This window comes from Chroicocephalus ridibundus, chromosome 15, assembly GCF_963924245.1.
Source record: "Chroicocephalus ridibundus chromosome 15, bChrRid1.1, whole genome shotgun sequence".
In the NCBI taxonomy this organism is placed as follows: Eukaryota; Metazoa; Chordata; class Aves; order Charadriiformes; family Laridae; genus Chroicocephalus; species Chroicocephalus ridibundus.
The window spans coordinates 3,492,749-3,513,804 of NC_086298.1; the positions used below are offsets into that span (position 1 = coordinate 3,492,749).

The following is a 21,056-nucleotide window of genomic DNA, read 5'->3' on the forward strand; positions in this document are numbered from 1 at the left end:
AGGGTAAAACAAGACGTTTGTTTGGCTGAGCCTGCGGACTTCAGGACCTCCCAAGTACTGGGAACATGGATAAAGAGGGCTGACTTGAGGGTGGACAAAAAAAAGTAAACTGAAGAAGAGACCTCCTGTCTTATACCCCACCGGGTCACAGAGCATTTCTGCCTCCCCGTGCTCATGTGTTTGGATTTGTCCATTCCTACGCGGGAGGAAGGTCACAGTGACAGGTTATGTCAACTACTGCTGTTGCTTCTAAGGAGCCCACTGTAGAGAACTCTTTGTTTACTGGCTGCTCTGAGTAAAGACTTAAAACAAACACACTGGCCAGATGAATGTATTTATAAAAAAAACCAAAAACCAAACCAGGAAAAAGAAACCACCTTGTAAGACTTTGGAAACTGGTGCTGGAAAGACCAGACTGTGAAATTCCACAGCATTTTGTTTCTACCTTTTCATCACCCATGCATACTTCTTTTGAGACCACTCAGTCTTCAGACAGGTGGGAAAACAGATAACTGCGGAAAAATCAAAGCCTGCTCGCTCCTGCCACATAAGCCTCCAGCTTCCTTTTGTATATGTGTGCCTCGAGGCCTTCTAATTTTTCCCTACATTGGACACAGGCCTGACACGCATCAAACACGTAATTCAGTACTGATGGCTTTCTGTAATTTACACCATACCATGTAACTCTCTGCTGTACGGGATTACTTGAGATAATAATAAAGTGTTCAGAGGCTCTGCTGGCATGAACACTACCAGGGAATATGAAACCAATTTTGATCAGTTAAGCTATATAGTTTTTAATTTGTAAAATCCACAACTTCTGGCGTGTGTTTACCTCATAGATGGTCTTTCGGGAGAAAAGGATAAACAATTTGATACCTGCTAAGGACAATAATTGTAACCCATCTGATTCTGATTTCAATGTCTCTGCCTACTTACAGCAGTTAAGGCTTTGCCTCACAGGGTTTAGCCTGAAGGCACAGACAGATTCAGAATTTATTCGTGTTCTGTACCGAGATATAATTCTGTATGCAAGAAACCTGGCGTCAAATTGTGCACAAAGAATAAAACCTTGTTCAACCAGTAGTCCACTAATAGTGGTTAATTGGAGTGGTTTGTAAAAATGGAGACGGCAAAAAATGGACCCCTTATTTGTAGACAAACGTAACAGTTGTGGTATCCAAAGGAAACGGTGACTGTGACCAGATTTGTGGCAGTAGCCTTTCTAGCTTGTGGATAAGAAAACTGAAAAAGCACAACATCAGAGCCCTGTTGACCCTGCTGTAGCATGATGGGTAGAGGCATGCTGTGAAGAGAATTCATTAGGCAAGAACAAGCAACGTTAAATACATTCTGGTTGCTCTTCCTCTTAGTTTTTGGCTGCAGAAAACAAAACAAGTTATAAGACATAGTGCACAAAAAAGCAGCCTCGTTTAAAACAAAGGACGATGTCTGCATTTCCTGCAGGATACATAGCTGCGTTCTTTGTGAGTCTTCTCAAAGGATAAGCAAGAAGTCGTTGAGAACACGGAGCTAAACACAGTAGGTAGGGAAACACACGGCTATCCCTCAATTAAGTCTATCACGCTAGACAGAGCCGAGCCTGCTCTGCAGGCAACTGATGGTTTTAAGCAGTTCCCCAGACAAGCCCTACAAAATCAGGTGAAATTGTACTTGGGCTAGTCATTGCCCCATGACCTGGTGCACAGCACTCATCAAAAGCTGTTACTCACCAGTTGAGCCCTTGACAGTTGTGGGTTTGCTTTTGTGTCTGCCTTTCTCCGCCACCAGACTAATGGTGTATTCCGTCCCTGCATCCAGCCCTCGCAGGACAAAAGAGGTGCTGTCCACAGGGATCTCCACTTCATTCCTCCTTCCAGTGGGGCTAACGTAAATGAGGCGATAACGATCAAACTTGGCCACTGGTCTTCTCCAGCGAAGGGATAAGGTGGTTTCAGTGGGGTCACTGACTTCCAAGTCCTTGGGGTTATCAAGATCTACAGGTCAAAAAAAGCAAAGTTGAGGTGTCTCTGAACTGCCCTGGGAGTTTTCCAGGCATCTGTAGACAGAGTAACATCTGTACTTGGTGTCTAGCAACAGCTCAGAGTCTTATCCACCTTTTGGAGCTTTTGAAGCCCCGTTGCTGGATATAAGTAGAGGATGATGAAGTTCTTTTTTACAGAAAAACCACACTAGAACAAATTTCCCACGCTTACACTCACTTCAGCAGGCACTGCATAGAGGAGAAGTAGAATTTAAGCCTTCAGAGAATCTACCTGGGAAATTCTATATTGTGAGAAAAATCCTGGATCTGACAGTCAGTCGGGACTATTGCAACCACTGAGGCTGCACCCTTTGTCTGATCAACCTTGTGGCCATAACCACCATTCCTGCCAGAAACCCTCACAATTAGAGAATGGCCAGAGTAATCAGTGTAAGCATAATTACCATTAAGGAGCCCACCTGGAGATGAAACTCCCAGAACATTAAGAGATCCTCATACAGGAAAAGGATGCCAAATTCAGAGGTCAAAGTCTTTCGGGAAATGTTTTTTCTTTCCCTTGAGGGAGAATGTCACATTGGTACCAAAATGAAATCAAGGACTTTCTAAAATATTTCATACAACATTAATTGGAAATGAAAGAAACTTCATAGTGGCTCTACCTGACTTGCTGCTTCCTCCGGAGCAAAAAGGGGGATCAAGCTACTCACCAGTGCCAGCATTAATGGTAGCAGGAGCGCTTTCCCTGTCCTGTCTCACTGCTGTCACTCCAATGCCATATTCAGTTCCAGGCCTCAAACCTAAGAGATGAGGAATAGAAGTATGAGTTCCTGTCCACAGAATACGCCTATGGGCGTTTATTTAAATAAGGGCAATAAGATATATGCTTTGCTGTGTATGCAGAGAATTTCCACGTGCTTGCCAAAGGATAAAGATTATGGCTGACTGAGATTGCATTTTGGACTCTGTGCAAACACATACTCAGAGATAGCTTCTGCTTTCAAGGCCTTGCAGCGTAGGTACTTCTGCCAAAGAAAAGCAGGTAGACACATCCATGTGACACGGAGAAAGTACCATTAGCTAGCCTTGCAGGCTGGTAAGGCAACTTGCAGCTAACACAGAAAAGCTGCAGACTGGCATCAGTAAATACCATCCCTAACACATGCAAAAGCCGTTTGCACTCAGGGATGTGAAGCCATATCCACAAAGACATGTAGCTACCTAGAGCTCAGGGAACTGAATCCTAGTGGGATTCAGAGATGCGCGTGAAAGTGAAATGGCTACAAACCTTCTGTTACCCATCTGCAGGTGTGTACATATACATCACATGTATTTTAATTTAATTGCTCGTACTCAAAATGCATAACCTCTGCTTGTACCTCTTACATATAGTGACCAAAAGGGCATTTTTTCACTACACTAGTGTGCTCTAGAGTGACGGCAGCAGCATGACATTAATGACAACCTCTCCATTCCCCTACCTGTGAGTGTAGCTCTGGTTGTTGCTTGGTTGCCCTTTGGCACTGTGACCTCAGCATGGTCTCCACCAGAGATGGGAGCAAATTTAATTCGATAGTTATCAATATTTGCATGGCTGTTCTTCCACTCCAACGTAATGCTGTTGTCTGTCTGTGATACCCGCTTCAGGTTTCTTGGAGCATCCAAGTCTGCAATCAATCAACCAATAAATCAATAAAAATAAATAGGAATAATTCTCTTATGATAGCATCTCTTATAACAGTACTTTTTAGAAGGTGAAATGATCCATAAAGCTGGAGTTTCCTCCCACATGATACCACTATGTTCTTAACTACATCAAGCAGATTTCTTTTAGCATGAAATGGAGAGTTCACTAGCTTTGGGGAAAACATCAGTGAAAGAAATTCAACATTTATCTCCTGAGACAAAAAAAACATTTTCAATTTTAGTAATTATATTTTATTACAAAATAATTTTGTAGAAAAACATATTTGGAGGAAAATATTATTTTACCTATATAAATACCTCATCTTTCAGAAGGAAAAAGGCTGCTAAGTAAAAAGAATTAATCATCCCTAGGCTTTCTGTTCAGTAAATATCTTGGATTCATGGCTGAAAGACCTCTAAGTCTCAAAACAAAAGGTGAATATCATGTAGAAATCCAATGGGCATTCACTGTTCACACCTTTAGTAGGCTCAAATCCTGCTCTGAATGAGTAACTACATTTTAGGATGAAAAGGGGGTCATTCTCTATGTACTATTTACTCAGCTCCCTTAATGCATCAAACCTTGATAACATGCTAAAGGACCCTCTCTGTCACAAAGCATTGCCAGGATCACTAAGGAGCAAAGGAAATTTATAAAAGCATGACAGAAAACATCTGCGGAACTGAAGAAGGAAAAAAAGCAGTTCTCTGCTAATCTGCTATGCATTTAGACAAACAAGATTTTAGATGGAATAGGAACCACGGAAGATATTTAGGCTTAGCAGACAGACAAGTAATCCAGAGGAATTTGTTTCCTGAAGCAGAGATTTAGGTTATGATGAGCAAAAGCTTTGAAGAGACTTAATAACGTAATTCCCATTTTCAAAATACATTTAGATACTTGGGGGGAGTCTAAATATTTTGTTGAGCCAGTAAGGTATATAAGGCACAAAAAAAATATTCTCCGCTTTCATGCACCTCTATAACAGTGCTGATTCTGTGTTGATGCAGTAACTACCAACTCAAGCAACACTACACAAATAGCACAGGAAGACTGATGGTGACTGTATTGCCTTCCCAGGAGTTTGGATTGGTATCCAGGCCTCTTACCTGTGACAAAGACTTCTTTCACGGGGTCGCTTTCCATGTCCCCTCGACGAGAGACAAGTGTCACTTCATACTCTGTGTGTGGCCTCAGGTTTCCAATAGAGTATTGGTTTTCATCTTCAGAGAGGTCAATGGTTGTCCTGTCCCCTGGAACGTCCTTGGGGCCATAAGTGAGCTCTATGCCTTCAATTTCAGCCAAGGGTTTGGACCATGTGATAAGAGCTGTGGTGTCTGTGACATCTTTTGCCTCGATCTGGCTGGGGGCATCAAGCTCTGTTACGAAGAGAGAAAAAGGCATTTTTAAAAGAAATCTTGCCAGAAAAATCATACACGTTCTTGTGCTTTTAATTGCTGATTCAGATCAAAATTATTTGTGAGTGGCTTCTACCAACTGAAACTTATCTTCATTGACTTTCTTCCTTTACTTTCTATAGTTGTAGAAGAAAGTGACAAATAGAACCAATTAATCATAAGGTTAATTCATGAAAATTCATTAAAATCAGAAGCTACCAAAAGACAGACAAGCAGGAACCCTAAGAGGTTCTCCATCTGCACAATAGAAACTCTCTTTGAAATAGTTTTTTCATGCAAATATCACCAAGATGACAGAAATTCTAGTTCCTGTTGATGTACATTTTGAAAAAGAATAGAAGTGCATACTGCTTGCTACCTTCTCGCTAAATATAAATTTCCTTTCCTCTTCAAAAACGTAATTTGAAAAGGAATTAGTTTCTCCTCATGTATTCTCCATTAGCAGCTCCACTTCCTCTCCCCCCCGCCCTGCCCAGCAATTCACAGTACAGAGCCTGGCTTTCTCTTTGTTTAAAAACTCCTTAGGCTACACCAAACAGCAGTCGTTTTATTGGTGGCACTACACTAAACACAGGTTGTGCTTACTTGTGGTTATCACTTTGGATAGTCCTGGTCCTCGGGTATTGTTTTTCACTATATGAAGGGATACATTATACTGTTGCCCTGGTGCCAAACCTGGCTGCATATAAGATGTCTCTGGCCTTTTCAAGCTGCTGGTAATATCTCCGTTGTCATCCTTTTTCTGTAACACATAGAACAATCAGTTAGACGAAACTTTAAAAATCCAGGTTCTTTCACTTATATATGGCATCTATACATGAAAACACTGCTTCCTTACCATATTACGGAAGACCAGCTCCCAGCCATCAAATGAAAAGTTCAGAGGATCCCACTCCACCTGGACGGATGTTTCTCTAACAGATTTGAATTTCAGACCTTCTGGAGCGGGAAGATCTGCAACAGAAGAAACAGGATATCATTACACGAGCAGCAAGTTCCCATAAATAGGGCACCGGGGGTGGGACATCTTTCCACACCTATAAATATCTGCCATGTAGGTATCTGTGTCTGAGATGTTTAAACCCTCTTCACAGCCAATTGTTCTGCCTTTGGAGAGACATTCCTCTAAGCTGTTTTAGATGTTACCTTAGAGCAAAACGATAAAACAAATTTTGCCCTAGAAATCTCTTTCCTTGCCCTCCTGAAAGAAGCCTAGTGTGGACATTTGAACTTATGTGAGATGAATCCTGCCCCAGGTCTCTAAAAATGAGCACAGTGACAGACGTCAAAGGGCATCTTTTGAGGCTGGGATGTTTAGATACGACTGTGGTGCACACAATAAAAAATGGAAGATGAACAACGAATGAACAGACAGGCAGACAGAGAGTAAGTTGTGGTAAAACACACTAAAGATGCAAAACAAATATAACCTCCACTTAAGTCAAAGCGGTTTGGATCTGAGTAATTTCATATTGCTCTTCTACATGCTGCTAAATTTTTATATTTTTTTCAGGAACATTACCAGATTTTTAAAATATACCTTGTTATGAAGAAGCCAAGGGTCTTAATTTACAAAGATCTCATAATATTCATTGGGAGGCACTGTAGAGAGCAGAACTAGTGAACTGTACTTTTAACATGGTCATTCGTATTGGAAAAGAACAGAAAATAAAAGTGAAGACAACTGTCTTTGTCCAGAACAGAAGATGAATTGAAAATAGAAGATTAAAAAAAAATCACACCCTAAAAAAGTGATGTAAATAAATACATACTACGGAATAGACAAAAGAATGAGTACAAGGACTATTAAACTCACATGTTGCTACCCTGGCACTGACAGGAATACTCTTCTTGTTTTTAAGGATTGCAAAGACACGGATGAAATATTCTACACCCGGCTCCAGTTCATGAATAGTGGCAGCTGTCTGGTTTCCTGGCACGGTGAACTGCATATCCAAGCCACCACTGCTGGTAGGGACATAGGTGATGAGGTACTCATTGACAAGATTCTCATGCTTCCATTCCAGATTTACAGTTTTATCTGTTACGTTTGTCACAGTCAGTTCAGTTGGAGGAGACACTAGGAAGGGGAAAAAACAAAACAAACTTATAAGAAGTTTTCAAGGCTCAGAAAATAATGACTTACCCAGTTTTACATTATCCCAGGAGCAGCTTGTAAGAATCATCTAAGAAACAGGGAATGGGGAAGCCATGTCACACAAATTAGCCTCTTGAAGAAAGGAATGTTCAGCTGATGAAGCCTACAGACATTTCCAAAAGACATGGGCCAATTTCTGCTCATACACTTGCACACAACCTATGGCTGACTGCGTTCCAGCTCCTCCTCTCATGGCTACTGCACAAGACTACTATAGCTGGGTCCCTAGCGATTCAGATGTTTAATTCAACTGCCAGCAACACATGATTTTATAGCTGGAAGTCCTGGGGTTTGGATACACAGAATTGCACAGATTTTCCAAAGTAAAATAAAAGATTATTTTTGTAAATACTTACAATGGATTACTCCACATTTGCACACACGAGAGCATAAAGTGTGGCTTGGGAGTCTTCCAGAAGGAGGACATGAAAAATGGGAATTTCTTTTCAAGGGTACCCATTGTCTTCTATAATGTTCCCAACCCCAAAGTACTCTTTGATTACTCTACAAAGATCTTAGTTTCAAAATTTCTCCCCTGGGATCTACTAAAGAAAACTACCTCCTTTATAGCGCAATGCCTGCCATTATCTAGCTGCCAAAATTTTCTATCAGTTTCCATAGAGTCAGTGGTACTGGGAAACTAAGCATGAGACTTTCTAGCTAAGTTTCCACTCCAGCTGATTCTATGCTTTTACTCTAAGCTTTTGTCAGATCTAACACACACACACGCACATACATATATATACACATACATAAATAAAGTTTTACTTTAGTTAGAAAAATCTATTTGGCCAATTGAGTGATAGCCAAAGCTCCTGTAGTAATCCTGAAAGCTTGTACTGCAATATTTGCAACATCTGGCAATTCCATCGTGACAGTTGTCTCATAGAGATCACTCAGATAGGACGTTATTTTCTGTGCGTGCCTTGCCTCCACTACCCCCTTTGCCTCCACCAGGGCTCCAGCCCAGAGATCTACCTCAAAAGCAAAGTTGCTGAGTCCTTGGTGGCTGTCAGTGTATATTGTCAGTACTGTGTGTTTTGGTTTTGGTTCCTACAACAGCAATAGTGTTGTAAATGCAACCCCCTTTCTTATCCATCCAGCATGAGACTGGGAACGAGAATCTGGCTATAAGAAACGTTTCATACGTTTTCAGTGACGTTCTTTAGTCACTGACATTCATTATCTACATTATCCTATTCCTGCAAAGCCTTTAGTCAAAATTCAGTCCATATTCTTTTAATAAATCTTGCTGAATACCTAGTAAGACAACTCTGGACCTCTGGACACCCCCTTCTTCTCCATAGCTAGAACAGTTTCTTTCAGATGCTTTTTTTTTTTTTTTTAGCATCAAGAGGTACCATAATAAACTGAAAGGTCATGGTGACAAATCCCAGCCAGTGATAGCTACAGCTCAAGTGACATTGTGGTGGGAGCAAACTTGGAGATAACAAATGGCCCACATCACCATTATTAGCCTGTTGGCTTGCTGACCACCAAAAGTCACCAACCACCGCTACACTACATAGCCTTGAAAAGTAAGGGAGGCCAAGAGCTTGCTACTGGTTTTGTTACTTCTCTGATTCAGCTGTTTGGATTATGATAAAGACGAGTGGCAACAGGGCCCAGCTCTATGGAAAAGGTTCACAGAGCCTCCAAGGCTGCTGGATGGACACAGGGAATTACCCAGGGGACGCAGTTCAAACGGGACATTGCAACCTACCATCGGAGCAGTCATCCCCCATGTAACCGTCCTCACAGACACACTGTCCGTCGATGCAGCGTCCTGCATTGTTGCAGTCATTGGGGCAGGACCGATCACGGCAGTCCTCTCCCATGAAGCCCTCATGGCACACACAGCGCCCATTGATGCAGCGCCCGTGCTGGTGGCAGTCGTTGGGGCAAGACAGCTCACCGCAGTCCTCCCCCGTGAAGCCATTGTCGCACTCACAACGCCCCTCCACACAGCGCCCACGGTTGTGGCAGTCTTCGGGGCACCGCAGCTCCCCACAGTCCTCCCCTGTGTACCCCTCGTCACACACACACTGCCCATTGACACAGCGGCCACGGTTGTTGCAATCGTTGGGGCACCGCAGCTCCCCACAGTCGTCCCCGATGAATCCTTCGTGGCACACGCACTGCCCGTTGACACAGCGCCCACGGTTGTTGCAGTCACTGGGGCACCGCAGCTCCCCACAGTCCTCCCCGATGAATCCTTCGTGGCACACGCACTGCCCGTTGATGCAGCGCCCACGGTTGTGACAGTCATTGGGGCACCGCAGCTCCCCACAGTCCTCGCCCAGGTACCCCTCGTGGCAGATGCAGCGCCCGCCCACGCAGCGCCCACGGTTGTGGCAGTCCTTCGGGCACTTCTTCTCACTGCAGTCATCCCCCACGAAGCCCTCGTAGCAGACGCAGAGCCCGTTCTCGCAGCGCCCGTTGCCATTGCAGTTGTTAGGGCAGGTCAGCTCCCCGCAGTCCTCCCCAGTGAAGCCCTCCTCGCAGAAGCAGGTCCCGTTGACACAGCGCCCGCGGTCGAAGCAGTCATTGGGGCAGATGAGCTCGCTGCAATCCTCGCCGGTGTAGCCCTCGTCGCAGACACACTCGTTGTCCACGCAGCGCCCACGGTTGTGGCAGTTGTTGGGGCAGAGGGGCTCGCTGCAGTCCTCGCCGGTGAAGCCCTCATGGCACACGCACCGCCCGCTCACGCACCTCCCATGCACGCTGCACCCCTGGGAGCAGAGCTCTTCGCTGCAGTCTGTGCCTGTGTACCCCTCAAAGCACACGCAAACCCCATCCACGCACTTGCCTTGGTCATTACAGTCAGAGGGGCAGGTGGCCTGGCTGCAGTCCTCGCCAGCAAAGCCTTCATTGCAGATGCACTTGCCCTGGACACAGAGGCCCCGGTTGAAGCAGTTGCGTGGGCAGTCCGGTTCAGAGCAGTTGGGGCCTTTCCAGCCTGGCTCACAAATGCAGCCGCAGATCTCGATGCTGTAGTTGCCGTGCCCACTGCAATAGGGTGTTGTGTCCAGGCGACCTGTACCAATGATCCAGAAAACCCATTACTCCTCTTGTCTGTGATGCATTATGCCAGCATGGCACACGTGACCTAAAAGGGTCTGATTTTCTTAGCTCCCTACAGGACACGATTTCCAGAATTAGCAAAGCTTTTAAATGAGAATAACTCCTCCTTTCTCCAGTGAGACTTAGTTTACCCAGGTCTTTTTATTAATATTTTCATTAAAGTAGTTTAGTTTTCTTTTAAACTCATAAATCTCTTTCTCCTCAGAGAGAGGTCAGAGAGCATCTGTCATTCATTTCAGTGGCCAGTCTGGCCCAAACCACGACAGAGGCATGCTTTAATTAGCACTAATGCCAGGGAAGAGCCCCTGCCAGCTGCTTGGTAAATGAGCATGCTGGATTCCTCTGCCCTTCTCAAAATCCCTCTTCCACTGCCTGAGCAGCTTTCCTGACTGCTTCATTAGGGCATGCACCATGAAGCATTATTCACCAATTCACTTCAGAACATAAAAAGCCAGGCAGCATGTTGTATCATCAACTGTGAGACTGGCTCTGTGCTCGGAGGGACAGATTACTACTGAGCAGACCTGTGTTTTCTCTCTTGTATGACCAATCGCTTGCTTCAGTTCAAAAACAGCCGGCAGTATACTCCCCCCCCGCCCCGTCTCTAACTGTTTGTGCTTGCCTATTACGTTATGTTCTGCTGTATTTTTATTGGTCTCTATTAAGAAAAACTTGGAAACGAAAATGGTTGCGTTGGCAGCTTATTCAAGGGGACAAAAAGTGGAGCCAGGAGTTTAGACTGTATGAGTTTTAATCTTAACTCCGACACAGATTGCCGCCATGCCCGAGTGCCGTACATGCTCAATGCCACAGCTACAAAGCAGCCCAGGTAGATTCCTGACCCACAGATTCACAGAACCGCAAAACTGTGAATGAATGTATCTTGCAAGCTGGCCAAATACATCCCCAGGTTTGATTACGTTTCAAATTTAACAAGTTGACTTTTGCTCATTCTTGAAACAGATTTGAGTATCTAGTCTAAACAAGATCTACGGCCAGCACAGGAATTTCCCCAAGAGCAGCTCCCCAGTCTGCCTTACCTTCCACTGCCTGGGAATTCGGACAGCATCCAGCCCCGCTGGCACACTGCTCCCGTAGGGAGGATACCAGCCCCTCCAGCTCCTCTAGTCTGCTCAGCAGATCCTTAATGTCTGGGGCAGCTGCACAGCCACAAGCCCGGCGGGGAATGTTAATACGGTGCGTGAAGACAATCTGGTTCTCCTCATTCACTGTGTGCTCCTCGTAATTCTTGACGGGCTCAATTTCCGCCTTCAGGTCTGCATCACCACTTGCTGTATCCAGGTCCACAGAGCAAAGGGAGCCAACAGGCAACTTGATGTTGTACACATGGTTAAAAACCACAGGCTGATTATCCTCTGGCAAGGTCACGTTTAGCCCAGTCTCCCGCTTCTGCCGGATAATTCGCTTGATGAGTCCACCATTGACATGCTGGTACAGCAAAGCTAAGATCGCACAGGCCAAAACCTGGGTGGGGAGTCCCATTGCAGCGTTCAGTTCCTTTTCAAAGCTGATAGTCTTATATATGTTTGGCCTTTGTAGTCTGGTACATAAATTGGAGAGACAGTTCAAAGGTGGATATCCTTTCCTTTCCTGGCACACTTGTTCCCTAAAAGAAGAAAGAGCAGTGTAAGGGATGGACCACAGCTACACCACCCAACAAAAGGCCTATGACACTGAACGTGTGCTGGCACCCTTAAAGAACATGGCTGGGGTGCTACTCAACGTACGATCTCACTTCACCCCAGCTTATATATAACAACACATGTACGAGAACACTGCATTACCTTGTTTTCCAGGATCTCAGTGTGCTTGTAAGCAAAATGTCACAAGACATGAATCTTGAAGGAAGCTCCTATTAGTTCCAATTTAGAGCAAGTGTAGCGGAGTATGGAAGGTTTAACTGCCTCAAGCAGAAGACCAGAGCAAGGACTGCTGAGTCTCATCTAAACTGAAAGCACTACTTTCAGACAGAGGTAGGTAAAATAGATATATATTCCATTATGATTCAACTAATGTTAAAAGGCTGTATTTCCTTCACCCATTAGTCTACTGCTTGCAGGCTACAGAAAGCTGCATTGTGTAAAAAATTCGAGCCATTGTCAAAAGTTATATCAACACTACTGAGCTTATTGCAGCCCTTTTCCATATGCTTTAAATTACTCCAGTTGCTCCACGGCTTGTAGCCCAACAGTAAGTTTCACTATACTGATGATTTGCATGAAGTGGAGCTCGTTGGAGAATGCTGCAGGTTGAAGGTTCTGGTGTTAGTGGTTGTACCACAGCTAGCAATATTTTAGCATAGAAGCAGCGAGAAACAACAGAAGATGAGATTCCAACAGGGGAGAAACCCTGTAAGAAACAGCAGTAGAAATACACGTGCACACACATACACAGAAAAAAGGGAGAGGAAAGAAAGGAAAAGAAATCCTTGGATCATCTAAGTCCTTCAAGAAAGAGAGAAAGCTTTACATCAATACAGGTGTGAAACCATCCTTTTTAGCAACCAATAGACCTTTTCACTGGGCAGCATTTCCCACTGTCTGATCTTCCATCAGCTAGTATACAAAGGCTCGCTGATGGTTACAAGCACCTGGCTGGACTTTACTAGCTCGTCCCGAAACTCATTCGTTTCCAACACTTTCAGTATTTCCTCTTCCTTCTCAATCTGTACCTGTTCCTTTCAAATGATATGAGTTAGGGCAGATGAAAGAGATCTATTGTCTTCCATGCAGAATCAGCCCTTCAGCATGCAGAGCGAGAACCAAAAGCAGCTAATGGACTGACTAAACAAGCTCACCCAATAAATGTCATCTTGGCATTTGTTTTTCTTTCTACTCCCAGAAAACCTTGGTTAAGCAGTTAGGTCAGCGACTATACTTCACTAGTTGTAAGCTAGTGAAATGCCAGTAATGGAGGAAACAGCAATTTATTCTCTAAACACCACTGTTTTGATGATAAATCCTTTGTCAGATGAGAGACTAGCTTCTTCCCTGCTTCTGCTTCCCCCAAAGTGTAGACATCATTTTTTTCCCATGCTACCCCAGCTGCTTTTGTAAAAGAATGACAATAATACAACAGACAGTTTACTGAAGTTAATTTTTTTGTAGACAATGTTGAGCTCACAAAGAGTGAACTTCACCCCTTTTTATTGGGGAATAAATCAGAAGTAAACAAGCAGCAGTGGAAGCTTTTTTCTTGTCATGGAAAAGCATTCAGCTTTAAGCCATTTTTAACACCCCATTTGTTCGAATATGCCTGCAACCCCTGTCTGCCCCAGAAGAGATGACCAGGAAGCTAAATAAAGAATAACAGTCTCAGACATGGTCCAGGTGTCATTTGTGACTCAGGCCAGTCCCTAAATTGGGTTGCCAGTTCATGAAACGTGTTCAGGACAGTATTTGAAGTGGGATTTTACTCTCAAGTACTCCCACTTGGGGTTTACGAATTGTATTCCATGCAATGAGATTCCATGTGCAGTACACTTTTTGCCCTGAGACAAGGTCACACACCTAAAATTGGTGCCTCATCCTCAAGTAGTTATCTAAGGGACAGGCTGCTTGACAGACGCATCACCAACGGAAAATGGAACAAACTGGAAGCAGCTTTGCATCTAATTCTCACTGAATTTTACTGAAAGTCGAGCATCAATTTCTTTATGGCTTTTGTAAATCCCAACCTACAAGAATATGGGCCTTGCCCAAATCAAGGAAATTGACTGTAGTTTTTCTGCTGGCTGACGTGAATTTACATATCATTTTATGACAGTACAAACTGTGATTTTTTTTAATATGCCTGGAAAATGAAAAACCGGCTTCTGACAAGAGCCACTGTCACTGTTAACTTCCCTACTGATGAAAGCCATGTGAACACCGTTACTTTTACTGGATACTCACTGCGTTACAGTCAGCCAAACCTCGCAGCCTACAGATGACACTTAATGTATCTTGGCTGACATCCTTTTGAAGTTTATGAAGAGGCACTGGGTGGTCTAGAAGAAGCACTCCCCAGTGTCTGATCTGTGACCTCTGTGTTTTAACACCTAGTGTGATACCTGAGCTAATTCAGATCAGGTGTTTCTCATCTGATCTGCCAAGGACCCAGCATGATTAGCCAAGCTCCACTCCTGAATTTGAAATCTACTAAACAAGACACCTTCATACAATTATTTACACATTAGCCATATTTTTGTCTGGAAGAACAAAGACGACATCCTCCTCTCCAACTCCCGTTCCTCAAACATATCTAAACAACAGCTCAGACCACAATGGACCACCCAGGAGCAGAGTGTTCTAGAGATAAATGGAAACCACAGCAACTGTCAGGCTCTGTCGTTCCTTCATTTTTCCCCGTCTTCTTCCCTTCAGAATGGTTCACGTAGATTGTATTTTAAACCTGCCTCTTGGAGACATCTCCTCTCTATTTTCTTTGCAGACATCAGCTGCTGGATTATTCACAGGCACATATAAGTCTTACAGCAAGAATTTGCAAAAGATGATGATCCTTATCATCACGAGTTTGGCCTTGCCGTACACGTCTTAAATTTCCCTGATTAGGACTTCCTGCAGGTCTGGATTTTGCAGTCATGTTACTTAATAGGTTGTGTACTAGGACCATTTAAAAAACAGATCCAAGAACATATCTGTCGGCATCACCTGAGGCCTGCTGTGGACACCTTTGCTTCCAAAAGCACTTTGGTAGCCTCGCCCATCTGCGTACAGCTTGTGCAGGTGCAGGCTGAGCGATGAGACCTTGGATCACTAACACTGGATGCACCAGCTATCCTCATCAGAGTACTTTTTCCTTTTTTTTTTTTTTTTTTTTTTTAATTGTGCACAGTCTTCTTTAGAGCACATAAACTTACCAAGTGATATAGCTGAAAGTATTGGTCTAGGTGCCAAGGACAGAGATGTCAGCCTCTCCCTAATAAACGTGCCGCCCGTATCAGTGCAACGTGGGAACAGAGCATTTGGCAACGGCTCAGCCACCGTGGCAGTAGCGGTGATGAAAGTTTGGCAACTCTGCAAGGAGAGCTGGGTTCAAATTCAAGTCAGAAGACTACGAAGATAATACACATTTTTTCATCCCAGCCACAGGCTAAACTTGCTGTCTCCTCTCTACTCCTCGGTATTGGCTGGCTCAGAGCATGGTACTATTCACTTCAGAGTTTACTTGGACTATTAAAAAAAAATAGAGACTATGAACCGAGAAGCTAATCATGGCATCTATGCAGTACCACCTGATGCAGAAAGAAATTCAGGAAAAAAAAATTCCTTGTCTTATATAAATACTAACTGTAAATTTAGTTGTTATCCAAAGAGAAAAAAAAGATCATTTCTAGAAAAACACTCCTTAATAGCTAATAATACTCTTAACAGTATGTGGTGGAAGTAAGATGGACTGTCAATAGCATAAAGGAAAGGAATAATTTTCCTTTCGACTGCAGCACTTTCATCCGAGGATCTGAAAGCACATCATAGTCTGGCTGTCAAAAGCTGAAAAAATGTTAGGGTTTCTTTTTGTGTAGACACTGTCCCCCCTCCCACGTCCCCCTCCCGACATCAATACTTTTTCAGCCCCTTTCCGTTTAATTAGAAATTTGTTTCTTAATAGGAAATTTTCTACCAATTTTGAAAAAACCACAGGAATCCTGACTCCTGGGGAATACCAAGCAAAGGCAATGTATGAATATTTTGCTTCCCCAAAGACATATTTGCTGGAAACCAGCAGGTGTGAGAAACTAAATTAACGTTTGCATAGTTTAAAGTTCTCGCGTACCACTCTATTCTCTCTTGCAAATTCAGGAGTGGCAGAGTTGTGAGATGATTTGTGGGTACGTGGAGCGATAAATATGCAAATGAGAACCCTGCGCAATTTTAATCAAAACAGATTGCAGCAATGAAGAAATGGGGGTGTTAAAAACTATCTCAGCTGTCCTGCTTAAAGGAAGCAGAAGGCTGATTAGATTTGCTCAGACACTCTTTACATGTCACGACTTGGAAATTAGACTTAAAGGCGGGGGGGGGGGGGGGAAGAAACAATTCTTCTCTAAACACAATTTCAATATTACAGCAGGAGGGGATAAAATATCATCACCATGTATTGGATTCAAGCACATCTTGTTAAAATCTGCATAAAAGTAGCAATGGGCTGGATTCTGACAGAGAGGAAGGCTCAGTTGGAAGAGGGCCATAACCCTCTACAGAAAACATGAAATGGTGCATTTTGAGGTGCATTTGTTAATTGCTGCCCCCAAAATAGCTTTCTGTGATCTGTTAACTGAAGAAACTTCATGTTTCGAGAATTTCCACCAAGTTGTGTTCTGGCCATCTGTTCCCTCAAGACTGGGGTATCCAGCAGTGCCCGTGTGTGGGCACTGGCATCACGATATCACGGTGCTCTTTTCTTTATCTATTGCCACACAGAAAAAAGAGCCACGTTAGGAATTCGATCTGACCTGGAATACTCCCTCTCTGCACACATGGGGAGCTTGTGCTTTTGCTACAAGGAATACAAGCAGTGCTATTACAGAGGATTAATACATTGAAACTGTCTGCCAGAGAGCATTTTTACAAGGCAAGGCTTCAAAAGATGCAACCTTTTAAAGAAAAAAGTGCTAATGTAGCTTTGCCAAGAGCATGTGACTCTTGAGGCTCCAGGCATCTCCTCAAACACAAATGGATTAAGTCTGAAGTAAATTGAAATGTTCTCAAAGAAAAAGACTGGGGGGGGGGAGGAGGAGGCTGAAAGTTTTGACATAGCAGGCCAAACCATGAACAGTTGTGACTTCACCATGTTTCACTGCTGTTTCCATACATTCATAACTACAGAAAATCATTTTCTTTCCATTCCCAATTCCAACGGGGCAAAGGAAACAGCAGGGCTACTCAGCGTAGGTCAAACTACATTAAATCACAGCGGAGAGCAGAAATTCATAACAGTCCTAAAACATCAGTTCTGGATCTTTTCAGCAGAAATGATCAAAACCGAATTGTTGTGGTTTTTTTTCTTCTTCATTTACATTGTGTGCATTCTAAGGAGAAGAATTTTAAGGCAGCCAAATCTAGAGTAATTCAGAATATCCATCGTATTCCCAAAGGCTCACAGACAATGTGTGTGCAAAGAGATGTTGCAATTTTTCATCACCAATTAGACACCACAGATATTAATACGTCCTTAGGATGTTGAAGCTCCAAGGGGAAATACTCATAATTCAGAAATTTTCTCCAAAGTCTTAAATCAACTGCATGAATAAAGGAAAAGTGGATCATAAATATCAAAGAAAGAAAGAAGCTGATCCCCTCATTCTCCAAAGTTCTAACTGATAAAATGCAGCGTGATAAGCTGGAATCCATCCAGTTTCCAAGTTGCACTGTGAAGACTTACCTCCAATCTACATTCAAACAACTTCACTTCTACATCGATGGCCAGTTCACGAAGAAAAGACTTCCTGCATATGCTCGTCAGTTTTCTAGATAAGAAATCCCACACCTGGGAAACCCACAAACAACTATGGATCCGGATCCAGTGACCCCCCCCTTTCATAAACAGCAAAATGCGAAGGCAGTGATTTGAAAGCCTTTGCCATCCCACCCTGCTCCAGGTTTGCACTCCACCTATACCTGGGAGTTAAAAGGAAAGAAAGCATTTAGCAAAAAGATCTTGGTGTCTGTGGATATCCAACAACAGCGAAAAAGAGGGAGAAAGCGCCCCCGGGAACAACTGCATAGATAAAGAGGCAGAGAAGAAACAACTGGGAAAGACGTTTTTTTAACTAGAGAAGTATGAAGTCTAAAGATACAAAGCGGTGAAGGTATTAAAATCTACTTTCTGCTACAGAAGTGATTCAGGGATGTCCGCAGCCCCAGAACAAGGGCACCTGGCATCCGTGTCTGCTGTGGGTGTGTCAGAAAGCCTTTTCTCCACAAGACTTTGTAATTATAGTGGACAAAGTGCCATTCCTCCACTTCAAATATGGAAAACGGAGACACAGGGAGGCTGGCACTGAGACACCCGAGCTCCTAGAAGCCTCCGCATTTAGGCCTCAGTATTTTCCCCACTGCAAGACTGGTGAAGCTGATCCAGCTTTGCTGAGTCCCGTCCCAGTAGCTCAAACACAAGCAACTCCCAGAAGGCATTTATAAGACCTTACAGCACCAGACCCTAACACTATACTTTCCTTTTCATAAGTCTGCCTTTATGACTTAAATCCATTTTACTTAAGGGCAAACTGGCAGTTTGCTTGATGTGGGCAAGCACCCACAACTCGGAGCTCTGGATACACCCTGAAACCACCTGTGTTTCATCTAGGCTGGCCCCACACAGCTGAGAGCTGCCCCCTTCATGGGACTGAGAACACTTACAAATAAGGACACTTTGAACAGAGATGGAAACTGAATCGCACAGTTAATTCATGATTGATTTCTGAGCTCTCGTAGATTAGAGTTCTCATGTGCAGAATGCACCCATCGTACATTCTAAGGGCCTTGCTCATGCCATTGGAATTACTAATCAAAACAAATTTTAGATTACCATAAATGAACCCCACAGTAGATCCTGGTGATCACTTAGAATTGCGATCAGATTTATACCTCAGGCTGTTTCAAAGAACAGCGGTTAAAACAAATACTCAGATATTTTTTACCCCATCCAGCCCCTGAGGTCCTGCATTAAACATCACTCAGCTAAGCGTGAACTCTTCACTCCAGTTAATTTTTCATCTTTGGCTTCAGCTCCGAGATGACATTTCTACTTTGAGGAAGCCGTATAATTTCTGGTTCGCAGATCCTACTGTACGTCATCTTTAAATAAAACCATTTGGATTCATTTTAGCCTCCGCCCATTCTACCTTGGCTGAAAAGCAGCATATAGACAGGGCTTTGCAAAGGCTGTTTTGGAAGGAATTTTAATTAATTGCTTTGTGTACAATTTAGAATGTAGCAAAGGCTCATATTTCAAAGCCATCAGCATGACAGTGCCACAAAAGGGGAAGGAAAAATAACCCACTGAAGCCAACATCCATAAAAATGTGAAAGAGCTATGGTAAATTCTGAATGATAAGCATAAAAGGAGCCCCGTGAGAGACTTAACCTTCTGTCGTACAGTGACTATTTTGAGTTAAATTAGCATGATTATTCCATTATAAACTACTTTGTTTCAAAAGTTTTGTACTCTTAGCCATGGAAAATCTCTCTAGGCCTACCCTTGTTCAGGATCTCAGGGAGGGAATGGACCTTTCCAAACTAAACATCGAGTTTGGCTGGTTTTCAAAGCAGAGCAAAAGTTCAGAGATCAGAGGTGGTCTTCTTCGAGTATCAGTAACACCTTTGATCAATGAGGTATTAAATGTAATGAGAAAATCTCATGAATTAGATGAAAAATTAAGTCAGCTGGCAGAGATACAGCTGGGAGAAAACGACTGCTGAAAACATGCAACAATTAAACAGAAGTGAAAAACAGATTATGTGATGAGGTGCCTGCAATAACAGGACATTGAACTCAACAACCAAGATACGCCTTCTAGTCTCATACTCCGAAAGGCTTTTTTGATTTATGTTTCTCAGGAATTACCCAGCTGATGATGAGAAAAGCAAAGAAATTCTGCCTGAACATACCACTGCTGCTGTTGCTATTCCAACAAGGTGGAAGGAGCAAGAACTCAGAGGAGAGCAGGGCGTGTGGAAATGGCACTGTGCTGGGACTAGTGAGATCTGAGATCATTCCTAATTTCTGGCATGAGTTCAGCCAAGTCAATTATCGTCCTGGCTTCTAAGAAGTCTATGGGAGATTTGCACCCTAAACAAAGTGCAAATAACTAAATTACTTAATTCTTTTTACATTTCCAACTGTTCCTCTAGAGAGATTCTTCAGTTTACCCCTTTATGAAAAGGCTTTCCCCGCTTTCAATTTTTCTGAAGTCCTATGATCTTCACGCTAGCAGTCGTCTCTTAATGCTTTTATATACTACCTATATTAGAGGAAGCCCCAAGTGTGTTAAACACTTGTAGCCAAGTGACTACAGTTCTAAATAAGGTTTAATCAGTCACCTTCTAAACAGGACACAGACAGACAGCAGACAAGACTGATGGTGAAAAGGGCAAATGAGATGCCTTTACAAATTATACAACCTGGCTAGAGCTGAGCTGCTCTGGGACAACCACCATGTTGTTTAGGGCTGCTGGGTATAAGATACTCATGTTAAGGCCGTGTCTACACAATTTTTTATAGAATAAACTCAATGCTTTCTTTGGAGCCATTCCAGAGGCCAGCCACCAGCGGAGGAAATTAAATGACAAACCTGTGCTTAACGTTGTTAAAAGAAGATTAGTCTTATGGAAGTGCTTTCTGTGGAACGCTTATGGAAATGGAGATTTCTATCCCAAGTGTGTGCATGTGGGTACAGCGACGGCCCCTGCCACAGCTCACGCAGCCAGAAGTGCAGGGCAGCAAACGACGCGGCAGAACCTGCACACCTTCTGCTCTGCTTGTTGCCCAGGCACAACTCCTGCGAGGGGCCGCTACCCCTGAATGTTACCTCCCGTGGATAACTTCAAAGTTGTACCTTCGGGCTGTCATGCTAAAAAGCAGCCTGCTGTCCCTTAAAGAAATGTAAAGGCACAGCATGTATTGTAACATGACGCTCTCATAATGGCTTGAACCCTCACTTAATCAAAACAATCATGGATATCA

General features: G+C 43.4%; 1 protein-coding gene across 3 annotated transcripts in view; it reads right to left on the bottom strand.

Moving 5' to 3' along the window:
- The window catches only part of LOC134523660 (tenascin), a 75,209-nt gene that overhangs the window by 38,278 nt on the left and 15,875 nt on the right, over window positions 1-21,056 (bottom strand). For all 3 annotated transcript variants that reach the window (XM_063352827.1, XM_063352826.1, XM_063352825.1), the window contains exons 2-10: window positions 11,390-11,976; window positions 8,989-10,302; window positions 6,924-7,187; window positions 5,946-6,061; window positions 5,693-5,849; window positions 4,799-5,068; window positions 3,484-3,669; window positions 2,713-2,802; window positions 1,734-1,997 (exon numbers count right to left, since the gene is read on the bottom strand). In XM_063352827.1, the coding sequence (XP_063208897.1) occupies window positions 1,734-1,997; window positions 2,713-2,802; window positions 3,484-3,669; window positions 4,799-5,068; window positions 5,693-5,849; window positions 5,946-6,061; window positions 6,924-7,187; window positions 8,989-10,302; window positions 11,390-11,852 (3,124 nt within the window). In that variant the 5' untranslated portion in view covers window positions 11,853-11,976. The remainder of the gene's footprint in view (window positions 1-1,733; window positions 1,998-2,712; window positions 2,803-3,483; window positions 3,670-4,798; window positions 5,069-5,692; window positions 5,850-5,945; window positions 6,062-6,923; window positions 7,188-8,988; window positions 10,303-11,389; window positions 11,977-21,056) is intronic.